This window comes from Salmo salar, chromosome ssa02, assembly GCF_905237065.1.
Source record: "Salmo salar chromosome ssa02, Ssal_v3.1, whole genome shotgun sequence".
Lineage (NCBI taxonomy): Eukaryota > Metazoa > Chordata > Actinopteri > Salmoniformes > Salmonidae > Salmo > Salmo salar.
The window spans coordinates 65,545,454-65,559,471 of record NC_059443.1 but is presented as its reverse complement, the minus strand read 5'-3'; the positions used below and the strand labels follow the sequence as shown (position 1 = coordinate 65,559,471).

At 43.3% G+C, this 14,018-nt stretch overlaps 2 protein-coding genes across 2 annotated transcripts; both read right to left on the bottom strand.

Annotated features, from left to right (window-relative positions):
* Positions 1-141: 141 nt before the first annotated feature.
* LOC123730737 (MAPK regulated corepressor interacting protein 2) lies at positions 142-5,597 on the bottom strand. The gene is made up of 5 exons (XM_045708107.1): positions 5,003-5,597; positions 4,676-4,745; positions 3,125-3,258; positions 1,430-1,549; positions 142-639 (listed from the first exon to the last, which is right to left on the bottom strand). The coding sequence occupies exons 1-5, from the start codon at positions 5,055-5,057 to the stop codon at positions 569-571; spliced, it is 450 nt and encodes a 149-aa protein (XP_045564063.1). The 5' UTR covers positions 5,058-5,597; the 3' UTR covers positions 142-568.
* Positions 5,598-7,073: 1,476 nt separating this feature from the next.
* Positions 7,074-13,867, bottom strand: LOC106590471 (glycerophosphodiester phosphodiesterase 1). The gene is made up of 6 exons (XM_014181538.2): positions 13,272-13,867; positions 12,880-13,055; positions 12,566-12,671; positions 11,760-11,852; positions 11,287-11,498; positions 7,074-7,896 (listed from the first exon to the last, which is right to left on the bottom strand). Exons 1-6 carry the CDS (start codon positions 13,536-13,538, stop codon positions 7,749-7,751), a joined length of 1,002 nt encoding a protein of 333 aa, XP_014037013.2. The 5' UTR covers positions 13,539-13,867; the 3' UTR covers positions 7,074-7,748.
* Between the last annotated feature and the right edge of the window lie 151 nt (positions 13,868-14,018).

Genomic DNA, 14,018 nt, shown 5'->3' with positions numbered 1-14,018 from the left:
AAGTCCTATCTTTGCAGCGTGCTATACTAGTCTGGACTAAGCCGTTTTCACTGAGTTATTGAACTATGCTGTCCACAAGCCAAAATAGTTAACATTCAAAACCCCTGGATTACCCGGGAATAACTCCAGCACAAAGCAAAATCGTGAAAAATATTTTACTGTTTTTCTTTTTCTCCGAAGACCAGCCAAGAAATAGACTTCATTCAATCTGAGCACAACTCATGTTGGGGCAGGGAGGTACTTGTTAAAAAGAAAACACAAGCAGAAGAAAAATCAGATGTTCTTCTGGTTGATTAGCCAATCAGGAACAGGCATTTTCCTTGGAGGTGGAGCGTTCAGTCTAAAAGGTCAAAGTTCAGGGGTACAGCAGTGTGTGCGTGTCACACACTCCCCTAGCACGGTGCAGATATCAGTATTCCTTTGAACCCAAAATACTGGGTTTCAAAATACAGGAAGCCCACTAAACTGTAGCTTCAGAACCAGAATGTCCTCTCTCCACCCCTCCTGATCACAGCTTGGCCCATGTGGCTTCCACACCAGTTAGCACCTCCTGTCCCTTCTCTTCCTGTCACGACAGGTTAGCGATGTTGGCCAGGAAGCGCTGGGCCCACCACTCCTCCAGGTCTATAGGCACAAAGTCTGTAAGGAGACAGGGAATAGGTGCTAATGAGAGAACATTACTATGATGGTACCTCTGTCTGAATCTCACAAGTCTACACATCCCGAGCACAAGTTTGCATGGAGAGAAGAGGCAATAGTGTGTGAAAAGGAAGGAACCAGTATTGGTGAGATTTCTGCTTATTGAGATATTACATTTGTGCTTCACTCTCTCTGTAACCTCAAACACTACAGTACTGTCCATCTACTGTTAAGTAACTGTCCAATGACCTACAGAGTGAACAGGACTGGACAGGTTGTGTGAAATCAGCAACCAGGAGGAGTGCCAGTTTATCAAAGGTGAGAGACTGATAGTTGTTCAGAGAGTTAAACATTAAAACAAAAGCTTGCCTTATGACCTCTATCTAGCTGCAGATAAGATGGAGCCAAGAACCGCTTAGCCTGCTGTGTTTCTGTAGACAGTACTGAGACAGACGTTTATAGGGCTAGACAGAAATACACCAAAATAGAGGGTTAAGACCGTGACAAAGTGGAGCATGAGTAGGTGTGCTGATCTAGGATCAGTTCGTCTTTCAGATCATAATCAGATTGTATGGACAGAGGACCTGATCCTAGATCAGCACTCTTACTCTGAGCATTTATGAATACAGGTCCTGGGCATCACATAATTGGATGTAATGAGATAGGAAGTAGAGGTAGACTAGTGTACAGCCTCTCACATATATCCCAATGTTGCACATCTTCAGTAGAGCAAGATGGAGGCTGATTAAACAACAATGGCGGCTAGTGAATAAGGCCTATAGATACTCACTCTTCGTTGTGGTACTGGGGGTCTTCTCTGCGTACTGCACGGGCCCCTGGCCACATACAGCAGCAGGCTCCACACTGCCTTCTCCATCTCCTGCCAGCTGCTGCTCTATTTCCTGCCATGCTGCAGAGCGGAGAGAATATACAGAGGCATTAATACACACACTAACTGAAGATACGTGTTAGAGCAAATCATTTTTTTCCATGTGTTATGCTGCAGTTCCTAGGTAGTTGTATAATACACGCAGCCTATGACTACATAAAACCAACTGGGCATGACGCGGGAAAATGTTTTGTGTGCTTTTAAAAAACCCATCTATTGCGATAGTATTATGGGGTGCTGCAGCACCCGTCGCACCACAACTTCCCGCGGCTATGAAGCTGAGGGTTCGTTGTTTTCCTCTTATATAAATGCCCAATGGAAGTGTTTTTATTTTAAATAAACTTTCTCTAGAGGTGTAACCTTGCTTGTGCTCCAAATTCAAATGAAAACAGCCAACCATGTGTCCTCGAGTGGACCAGGACAGAACTACAGTACATTGCATCAGCCACACTACTAGGAGGAGTTGAGATAAGACTGGAGGTTGTGTGTTCCACTATGAGTTATAACACACCCCTTACACTTTCAAATACACTGTGCTGACTGTATACATTTCTGTGAAAAGCATTTGAATGTAAATGTACCAAAATAAACCAAGATCACTGTTTTATAAGAAGTGCAAAGTGTAAAGGAGCTTTCACCTTAAATTACTTGGTAGTGTTTTCATAGTTTAATTGACAACCGATATCACTTTATAAACACAGTGACTGGACTTGACTATTTCATGCACTACAATATAGTGGTTTGCATTGGCAATGGAGTCCAAGGCTTTCTGTAAATGAGTAGATCTGTGCTCTGTAGATGTTTTATAAAAACAAACGGGATATGCCCAGAACTTCCTTCTGATCATTATCATTGAGCAGTGCTCCAAGAACAACAGAACAGGTCATGCTGAGACCATTCCATTCTGCTACAAGTCACCTGTCTTCATCAGAGCAGGCTGAAAGTATAGAACAAACTAGCCCAAACTGTCAGAAAACAATGTCTCCACTTTTGTACTTGACTGCTTCGATAAAGCTTTCAAGTATTTCTATCAACCATTTATTTACCTTCTCTATGGTTTGAGGATCTTTAACAAACTATACCCAAACTGTGTCAGAAAGAATGCCTAGACTTTTGCACTTGATTAAATCATTTAAACTCGGTGGATTCTTTTATCCTCCGTTTGCTTTCAAGTGTAGGCTTAAACTCCACATAGTTCTCTCTCTTCTATACATCCATCTCTCTTCTATATATTCACACCCCCTGTTTGCTTTAGTGTCTATTCTCCTCATGCATTGAGTAGTCTAGTCCTTGAATGCAGTGATTCTCTCCCAGATGAACATTACTGGTGTTGTGGATAGTGTCAGATGTAGCCTCGAGTTAACACTGACTCAGTGCTGCTGGTCAACATGTTCGTCAGCTATAATGGCCTTCCATTCAACTGATGTAAACTGGAATGTGTATGCATAAAGGACTTAATATAGGCTCATTAACAACCTTCAAATTGCATATTTGAGAGTCTACAATATTCCTTATACTGTTTGAGTGAGTGTCCATGGCTCTATGCATGAGAAAAATGGGTAATGTCTCATCTGTCTAGTAGTCAATGCGTCTCACCTTCGTACACAAATCGGACATTCTCTTCATGGGCCGGGGTGAAGCCTTCAGATGTGGTGTCTTCCTTCTGTGAGGCTGCAGTGTGGTATCTCTTCCCGTTCAGGCGATTAAACACTATCTTAGGGGTTGGAGAGCTAGACAGATAGAAAATACAGTAAATAAGTAACATTGTGTGTGAAATCGTATTGTGTTACACCTCTGGAAAGCTGGTCTTGCTTCAGAAATGTATATGCTGGGCACTAGATTATACATTTTGAATAAAACCCAAAAGGACTTTTTTTATAGAATAAAGTTTTCTTTAGCATCACCTTCCATTAAAATGATACACATACATTCTCAGATCATACCTATTTAAACCAGTCAGTCCATCATACTGCATACACTAAAAACAGAGGACATTGACAATTTACTTCATCAGTATATGTACTTATCTATCCAGTGCAGTTGGGACATCCCAACTGCACTGGATAGATAAGTACATACACTGATGCAAAGTAAATTGTATATCTAGCCTAGAGGTTCAGTGGTCTCCAACCCTGTTCCTGGAGAGCTACTGTCCTTTACGTTTTTGCTCCAACCTTAATCTAGCGCACCTGATTCTAATAATTAGCTGGCTGATAAACTTAATCAGGTTAGTTACAACTGGGGTTGGAGTGAAAACCTACAGGAGGGTTTCTCTCCAGGAACAGGGTTGAAGTGCCCTGGTCTAGAATATTTAGGAATTCTCTTATCCCACATCGCATGTCATGCCCACTCGGCTACCATAGAAACGTAAGGATTGGTGGGAATCCTCTGAACCTACTTCCTTACACAATGATGTTGCTACGGAGACAACAGCAGACGGATTATAAAAGTCTGTGTGGAGTGATTCCCAGGAAACGACTGAATGACTGTGCTATTATGTAACACACGTGCATTAAACTACATTGTATGAATGCATTTTATCCTGTATTAAAAATATACCAATGTATGTAGCCAATGACGGTGAAAAAAAGCTTGCTTACTCAACCAAATACACCATTGCTAAACTTGTGTGCCCTTGCAGAGCGCGCGAGGCATATTTCACTTTGAACGCATGCTACGTTCTTAGGGCATGTTGCTCATAGTTCTACACTGGCTACAATGTAACCACTGACCGATTCCCCGAATGGCTGTTCAAAAATGTTAATGTTTCTCTACTGTGTTTGGACAGTAAACAAATGGCCAAAGTTAGCACGCGCTGCTAGCCAGCAAGCCTGTCAGCTAACCTCGCAAGGTCAGACCGTTTCCAAAGAATTTAGAAAACGTTGCAATGACACTTCAACGATACAATGTCATTTATCGTTGTGTCGATACTATATTGCTGTAAACATACAGGATTACGAACGTTCTAAGATTAATTTCCGTGAATCGTGACGTACTACATAAATGACAGTGGAATCAACGTTACATGATCATGTTTATTCCACTATACGCCACACACGTAACAGGTTACATTTTTGTAGTACTTCAACTGACTGGTTTGCTCGCGCTTCTTGATATGATTATGATAAATGCAATATGGCAACTTACTTTAAGGATAACCAGGGGGTCGGTTTGAGCTTCAAGTCGTTGGTTTTATTCTCAATTTGCTGCGTGGGACCTGAAATGGAAATAGAATAGCAAGGTTGCACTGATCACAACATGCATGTTTGTCATTAAAATATACTTTTAAATCCGACAAATCTAATCGAAGGCCTAGGTTCAATTAAACAAAAGTCCCGTGCTCATTATTCAGGTTTTGAAAAGTGTACTACTGCTTTATTGCCATGATTCGAATGCTACTATCGATTATATCAATAATATAGGCGATACATAATTGGATTGAAGAGAAACAAGAATTACATAACTGATGCTCACCTGTCCTGCGCTGTGTAACAAGTTTACTGGGACCTCTAGTAATAGTGTACATCATGTGAAAGCCGAGAACTTCAGTGTTGCGAAGGAAAAATAAGTGGGTTATCTTCAAACAAGTCGAGAGTGGTGCGATAGCCTACAATGTGTCGACTCCAAATACCGTGGTGGTCTTTAAATCGATACCCTTTTTGGTAGAGTTCTCTTGACGCAGCCACGATGGGAAAATTATAGCGCCTGTTTTTCCAAGTCAGCTGCTCGGAGCTACGTAGCCTACGTCTCCGGTTCGGTTAAAAGATCTCGGTACTGCAATGTGCTCCTTGTCCTGTGCGGTGCTCGTCGCCGTTACGAATAAGCATATGTTTGGTTAAAGAGGCAGTCTGCTAGTGCTTCAAGGATATAGCCAATAGGTCAGCCAAGGTGATTCAATACTGATATGGAATTCAAATGTCTGTTGGAGAAGAAACTCCTACCCTTCCGATCAATGTTTTTGAATAGAAAATACAGTTAGTTATATTGATTAAATTCCCCTTTGTGAGAGGCAACCCTATCCAACAGTACCCTTACAAACAATGACAGTGACACCGCACACATGACAGTCATGGGCACCCCGGTCATGTCACTTCACACCCCCAACCGTCGCGGTTTTAGAGGAGGAGCGCCCTTCAGAACGCACTACTGCTGACCCATCACCCGGTAATCCGAGCACGTGGAGATTTGAAGCCTATTCACGATGATCAGGCTTAACATTTGGAATGAAAATGGGGAAGTTAAATCAGAGATTGCTGAAGTCCATTTTTTTTTACCAGCACAAATGTTCTCTGATTTAACACGAGTCATTATGCAAACACAGCCTTAGGCTTTTTAGTATAGGGAGTATAGGGGCGCAGTCTAAGGCACTTCATCTCAGTGCAAGAGACGTCACTACAGTCCCTGGTTTGATTCCAGTCTGTATCACATCTGGCTGTGATTGGGAGTCCCATAGGGTGGCACACAGTTGGCCCAGCATTGGCTGGGGTAGGCCATCATTGTAAATAAGAATTTGCTCTTAACTGACTTGCATAGTTAAATTTAAAAATATATATATTTGCATAAGGCATGCATTTTGGTTGTTGTGGAATAGCCTAGTATGTATGTTCAAAATACATATTGGGAGTCAGAACATATGTAAGACAGGTAAGACATGTTTGGTAACTGAAGCTCGTCGGTGACAAGAGGAGGCTCAGACAGGCTTAACCAGGGTAATACTAGTCTACCTAGGCTTCACCCTGCCCCCTACACTCAGACACATCTGCTCTATATAGGTCAATGTATGGGACTAACCTTAATCCTGCCTCCTATCATCAAGGGCCTCAGCCACCCGAGCCAGGGCCTGTTCACCCCCCTACCTTCTACAAGGCAGAGACACTACAGGCGCCTCAAAGCTGTGACCGAGAGATTGAAACCACTAGCCGGCCTCCGCACAGTACCCTGCCCTGAACTTTACTCACTGTTACTAGCCGGGCTACCACAGTACCCTGCCCTGAACTTTACTCACTGTTACTAGCCGGGCTACCACAGTACCCTGCCCTGAACTTTACTCACTGTTACTAGCCGGGCTACCACAGTACCCTGCCCTGAACTTTACTCACTGTTACTAGCCGGGCTACCACAGTACCCTGCCCTGAACTTTACTCACTGTTACTAGCCGGGCTACCACAGTACCCTGCCCTGAACTTTACTCACTGTTACTAGCCGGGCTACCACAGTACCCTGCCCTGAACTTTACTCACTGTTACTAGCCGGGCTACCACAGTACCCTGCCCTGAACTTTACTCACTGTTACTAGCCGGGCTACCACAGTACCCTGCCCTGAACTTTACTCACTGTTACTAGCCGGGCTACCAACAGGTACTCAACCTGTACCTTAGAGACTGCTGACCTATGTCCATAGTCCCTGAACACTGGTAGTAGCCTGGGCTTCAGACTTTGCTTATGTTGTTTTAAGAGGTGAGGGGAAAGCCTGTGGCTGAGGGTTGAAACAACATGGTAGACACTGCATACAGACAGAGAGAGAGAGAGAAGCTGAACAAATATACTTCATCCATACTGTCCTTGTTTATTTTTCCATTTCTATAAGATTATTTCACTCAAGTTAATGCATCTTATTAGGATAGTATTTCATTGGAAGGCTGGTTGGATGCCCACAGACTTTTCCTTGTTTCAGTTAGACTATCCCTTCAGAAAAACACATTATTGCACTGTGTGAGAATGAAGTGTTCATATTTACACACATCCTTGACACTTGGAACGGTCATGGATTCAAAATATGACATATGTACGAGCTGTGGTCCCGTGTGGCTCAGTTGGTAGAGCATGGCGGCTTGCAACACCAGGGTTGTGGGTTCAATTCCCACAGGGGACCATTATGGAAATGTATGCACTCACTAGTGTAAATCTCTCTAGATTAGAGCGTCTGCTAAATGACTAAAATGTAACTGTGCAGTAGGTACACTCCTGAGTTGGTTATTACAGTACATAGGTGAACATGGAGACATGTTGTTCACTAAATGAAGTCTCCCTGTAATTTGAAGGCTATTGTATTGTACTGAATATTTGTATCATGTGTCTTGGGCATACAATACACAGTAAGATAAGTAACACAGGGTTAAACCGTATGTGTCCAATATGGGATTTTAACTCACTTCAGTGTGTGTGTGTTTTGTGTGTGTGTTTTGTGCAGGTTTCTGTGTGTTATGTCCATCCACTGTGTTCAGTAGTGAGGATCACAGTCCTCCAGTAGGCTGTCAGTGATGTAGTTGACGTTGAGTATCTCCTGGTAGTATTGTTTCTCCTCAGCTGTGTTGACTGTCCAGCCCACCACCTCAACCCCTCTCTGGGCCCAGTACTGGACATAGTCCCTGGGGATGGAAGAGAGAGTCAATAAGGAATCAATGGCCAATCAAATCAATACATGTTATGTGAAATGTAAATGAGATGTTGTGTAATAAAGGGAGACTTAGTGATTTTAGCCCTTTTATCTACAACCCAAGAGTCAGATGACCTCGTGCAGTGGAGGCTGCTGAGGGGAGGACGGCAACATCCTAATGGCTGGAACTGAGTGAATGTAATGACATCAAACACATGGTAACAACATGTGTTGATGTTGTTGATACCTTTCCACTCCAGCCATTACCACGTTCCCATCCTCCACAATTACGGTGCCGCCACCACCTCCAAAATGAACTCATGGATACTATTGTTATGTCTCTGTGTCCAGTATGAAGGAAGTTAGAGGTAGTTTCGTGAGCCAATGCTAACTAGCGTTAGCGCAATGACTGGAAGTCTATGGGTATCTGCTAGCATGCTAGATAAAATCCCAAAGTATCCCTATAACAGTGGTTATTGAGGGCGTGTACACTTCAAACAGCTAACGATGTGGGTAACCGTTGCGACGTGTAGTAACAACAAAGCAGCAGTACATAAGGGCTAGAGCAGCAAATATTTCCTTTCATCAGAGGATACATCGCTCCTTCAAGCAGAATCATGTCATTATATAGAGGTCTAAAGTAGTGCACTATATAGGGAATGGACATAACCCCCTCAGGAGGTTGAACAGATTACAGCTGCACCACTGAGAGCATCTCGACTTGTTGCATCACTGCTTGGTATGGCAACTGCACCGCCCTCAATCGCATGGCGCTACAGAGGTTGGTGTGGACAGCCCAGTACATCACTGGGGCTGAGCTCCCTGCCATCCAGGACCGATATCAGGCGGTGTGAAAGGAAGGCCTCGTCGATTATCTAGAAAAAACATATACTTAAAAACTGGAAATCAACCAATCCTCTGTCGTTAACACAATGGAAAGGTTAAATGCTTTATTACCTCAATGTTGAAAGTACGTGGCCGACAGAGAGAAACAATGGTTCAGTTTGTGGTCATGTGGCGGAGAGTGATGCGGGCGCTGGAGATGGGTGTGTGAGCAGGTGGTTCTGGGCAGGTGTGATGTAGTTGATGTTGTCGTTTGTATGTGTATGTTTTATATTGTACAAAAAAAAATATATACAAAAAAAATAAAAGACCCGGAAAATCATTACAGACTCCGGCCATCCAAGCCATAGACTATCTTCTCTGCTGCCGCATGGCAAGAGGTACCGGTGCAAAACGTCTGACACCAACAGGCTCCTGAACAGCTTCTATCCCCAAGCCATAACACTGCTAAATACCTAACAAATGGCTACACAGACGATCTGAGTTAACTCTTGAATGTTTATATTTTTTTGCGCTGTCTTTATGCACACTCACAGGACTCTACACACTCACTCACACTCCAACACACACACTCATTTATATTGACTTTACACACACATACAATCATCATATACTCCGCTGCTACTCTGTTCATCATATATCCTGATGCCTAGTCACCTTACCACTATACATATCTACCTCTATAGATCCAGTATCCCTGTACATTGTAAATACGGTATTGGAACTAACCATATATACAGTTGAAGTTGGAAGTTTACATATACTTAAGTTGGAGTCATTAAAAGTCGTTTTTCAACCACTCCAAATGTCTTGTTAACAAACTATAGTTTTGGCAAGTCGGTTAGGACATCTACTTTGTGTATGACAAGTAATTTTTCAAACAATTGTTTACAGACAGATTATTTAACTTAATCACAATTCCAGTGGGTCAGAAGTTTACATAAACTAAGTTGACAGTGCCTTTAAACAGCTTGGAAAATTCAAGAAAATTATGTAATGGCTTTAGAAGCTTCTGATGGGCTAATTGACATCATTTGAGTCAATTGGAGGTGTACCTGTGGATGTATTTCAAGGCCTACCTTCAAACTCAGTGCCTCTTTGTTTGACATCATGGGAAAATCAAAAGAAATCGGCCAAGACCTCAGAAAAAAATTGTAGGCCTCCACAAGTCTGGTTCATCCTTGGGAGCAATTTCCAAACGCCTGAAGGTACCACATTCATCTGTACAAACAATAGTTCGCAAATATAAACACCATGGGACCACGCAGCCGTCATACCGCTCAGGAAGGAGACGCATTCTGTCTATTAGAGATGAACAAACTTTGGTGCGAAAAATGCAAATCAATCCCAGAACAACAGCAAAAGACCTTGTGAAGATGCTGGAGGAAACAGGTACAAAAGTATCTATATCCACAGTAAAACAAGTCCTATATCGACATAACCTGAAAGGCCGCTCAGCAAGGAAGAAGCCACTGCTCCAAAACCGCCATAAAAAAGCCAGACTACAGTTTGCAACTGCACATGGGGACAAAGATCGTACTTTTTGGAGAAATGTCCTCTGGTCTGATAAAACAAAAATAGAACTGTTTGGCCATAATGACCATCGTTATGTTTGGAGGAAAAAGGTGGAGGCTTGTAAGCCGAAGAACACCATCCCAACCGTGAAGCACGAGGGTGGCAGCATCATGTTGTGGGGGTGCTTTGCTGCAGGAGGGACTGGTGCACATCACAAAATAGATGGCATCATGAGGAGGAACATTATGTGGATATATTGAAGCAACATCTCAAGACATCAGTTAAGCTTGGTCGCAAATGAGTCTTCCAAATGGACAATGACCCCAAGCATACTTCCAAAGTTGTGGCAAAATGGCTTAAGGACAACAAAGTCAAGGTATTGGAGTGGCCATCACAAAGCCCTGACCTCAATCCCATAGAAAATGTGGGCAAAACTGAAAAAGCGTGGGCGAGCAAGGAGGCCTACAAACCTGACTCAGTTACACCATCTCTGTCAGGAGGAATGGGCCAAAATTCACCCAACTTATTGTGGGAAGCTTGTGAAAAGGCTACTTGAAACATTTGACCCAAGTTAAACAATTTAAAGGCAATACTACCAAATACTAATTGAGTGTATGTAAGCTTCTGACCCACTGGGAATGTGATGAAAGAAATAAAAGCTGAAATAAATAATTCTCTCTACTATTATTCTGACATTTCACATTCTTAAAATAAAGTGGTGATCCTAACTGTCCTAAGACAGGGAATTTTTACTAGGATTAAATGTAAGGAATTATGAAAAACTGAGTTTAAATGTATTTGGCTAAGGTGTATGTAAACTTCCAACTTCAACTGTAGCTTACTTACATTCTCTTGATCTTCTTACTTACATTTCTTATGTGTTTTTGTTCTACCTTCATTTATTTTATAGTACTACTATAGCTTTTCACTGTCCTTCTGCACGTGACATTAAAACTTGAAATGTAGTGCACGCTATAGGGACTAGGGTGCCATTTTGGACTCTAAATAGACAGCGGTGACTCACAGTGATATGAAGTTCTTCTGCACCAGGAAGGCAGAGACGCCACAGAGGTTCCAGAGCAGGTGGTGGTGGGCCCAGTCCAGTATCACGTCTAGCACCTGCATCCAGTGGTGTTTCCATAGCGACGAGAAGCGCGGCGTGCCGTCACCCAACCGACTAAGGCTCCATGGCCGGTGGGTCAGCGCGGTCACCACTTCCGGGTCAGCCTGACGCATCTGGGATCAGGGGTTAGAGGGCAATGGAGAGAAAGAGAGATGGGATTTTACAACGAGTTTATCAGGTCAATCTTTCAAATGCCTATCTGTAATCTAATGTTCTTCCCATAGTGAAGCTGAAATGAAAATGGCTGCCATTTCATGGAAACTTAAATCCATTGTTAGTCCTCTCATACAGAGAGATAGGCACATCTAACCCAGTAGCCATATAGACAGACAGCTCACTACTATCCTCTTGTCAACCTAACAGCCCACAGTTACCCTGTAGATGACTTTGGGCTCAAAGGAACAGACGATGCTGGTGTTGTAAAGCACAGGGTGTTTCTGATACATCTCCTTTAGGGCTGCCGCTGCCTGGGAGAGGAGAGGAGAAGAACAGAACATGAAAAAGTAATTAATACACTTTCTGTTTGTTTGTAGAGTATGGGTGTATATTTGTGTATGTGTACCTCTCAGACCCACTGGTGAGCCAGCAACTGTTGGGGGTCAGTTAGATCAGTGGTTCCCAGACTGTGGGGGCGTGCAAAGGGGTCGGCAGAGGGGCTGCAGCGTCGTCGCCCCCCCTTAAACTTACTCTTGAATGTTGCAATAGTTGAATGCACAAGGTGCAATTTCGAAAATTGGGTAGTGCATCATCAGTTCCTCTTGTCATGTTAGTCATTGCAGACCTTAAAGAGATAGTTATAACTTGTCAGAATTGTCTTATTGTATGAGTCACTCAGATATGACATGAACACACAATGTGTAGAATTGTGGGAAATTAGCTTTAAAACAGCAAAAGATGTTCCCCCAATGATGGAAGAGGGGCCGGAGTGGAACAGTTTGGGAACCACTGAGTTAGATGACTGCTCTCAATACTCAGTTTCTTGAACTGAAGTGGACCACTGACTAAAACAACAGGCTATCAACGGGCCTAGCTGGTCCATGAGGGTCTAAAAGTGTACTGTTAAACAGCAAACAAGAGAATTATCAAGCTTAGGCTTAAGAAGAAGACAAAGAAGTACTCAGTAGTGTGAAACTGTGTATATTTACAAAAATCTTTATCTGAGGCTTCTGATTGGCTGTACCTCATCTGGGTGACCTTTGACATCAAAGTAGATAGTGAGCTGCAGTTTGATGCATTCCTCCACAGCCTCCTGCAGAGTGGGGACCTTCTCTCCCTGGAACTTGTCACTGTAGGAGCCACATAACATATACCGTGCAATCATTGGTCCTGTCCCAGCTAACTAATAAGCACAGAACTCAATTTAAACCATGATCAATTATTTATTTGAATATGTGTTTTAGTGTTGGGAACAAAAACATGCACACACTGCGACCTCCAGGACCGGAGCTGTCCTACAGTATCACTCCATCTCTCTCTTCCTCTCTTTCCACTCACCTGAGTCGGTGCTTAGCGGCTGCGTCCAGTTTACTCAGCTCAGAGAAGCTTAGCTGTGTGAGGGGTCCCGACCCGTTGGTGGTTCGGTCTACAGTCTCATCGTGCATCAGAATAGGGACTCCATCTGATGTGAACTCCAAGTCCAGCTCTACGCCGGTCGCCCCGTTCTTATGGGCCTAGAGAGGGAGATGAGACGAGGTTAGAAAAGGAGATGGCATGAAGTGAAGCAAGGTGGTGCTTTCTTGACTGGATCTCCACTATACTGACTGAAGGTTTGCCATAATCACCTGGAGGCTATGTAAGGGGAGAGAGAGCGAGAGAGAATGTTGTGGCTTTCAAGAACCACGAATCCTTGTTGAACAAATACTTCTCTCCTCGACTTGCTGACTCACCTCCCGGATGGCAGCCATGGTATTCTCCGGCGCATCATGCCCTCCACCCCGGTGAGCGACTAGGGACACCCCACCCGAAGCAGCGTTCTTAGCGGGCCGAAGCACCTGTCTCGCCTGGCTGGTCGGGACTTGGGGAAAATGGAACATGATCAGAAAGGCATAGAGGCAGGCGGTGAGGGCGGTGGACCATATCGGGCTCCGTGTTCCGAGGAGAACGAACGCGAACACCACAGAGAATAGGGCAATTTCGTCTCCGAGTTGCAGCATTTTTGCGCCGAGTCCATACGGTCACTGACTCACAATTCTGCTATGCTGTTGGACAGACAACAGTGCATTAACACTGTCATAAAGTTACCATTTCTTAATAGCCAACGAAGCTTAGAAAGATGTCTCAATATTGTTCCAGTTGGATGCAAGCAGTGACACTTCTTTGGAAGATCGGCACTCAGGACTCCACCGAAGATTGTCTTGACCTTCCTTCTTCAGTCTATGCAGAAGCAACACACAAGATAATTCAGTGGCTATATTTGAAATCGTTAGCGTAGTTTCACAACATCCTATTCACATGATCAAACAGCAACATTGTTGCCTCATAACTGTCATATTGTACCTCCCACTTTCCGTTTTAATAGTTTTGTGGAACCTAAAGTTTAAAATAAAAAAAATGTTAAAGACTTGAGCAATAAATATCATGCTTTTCAAAAATAATTATTGTTCATATTTATGAGTATTAAAGATAAAAGTAAT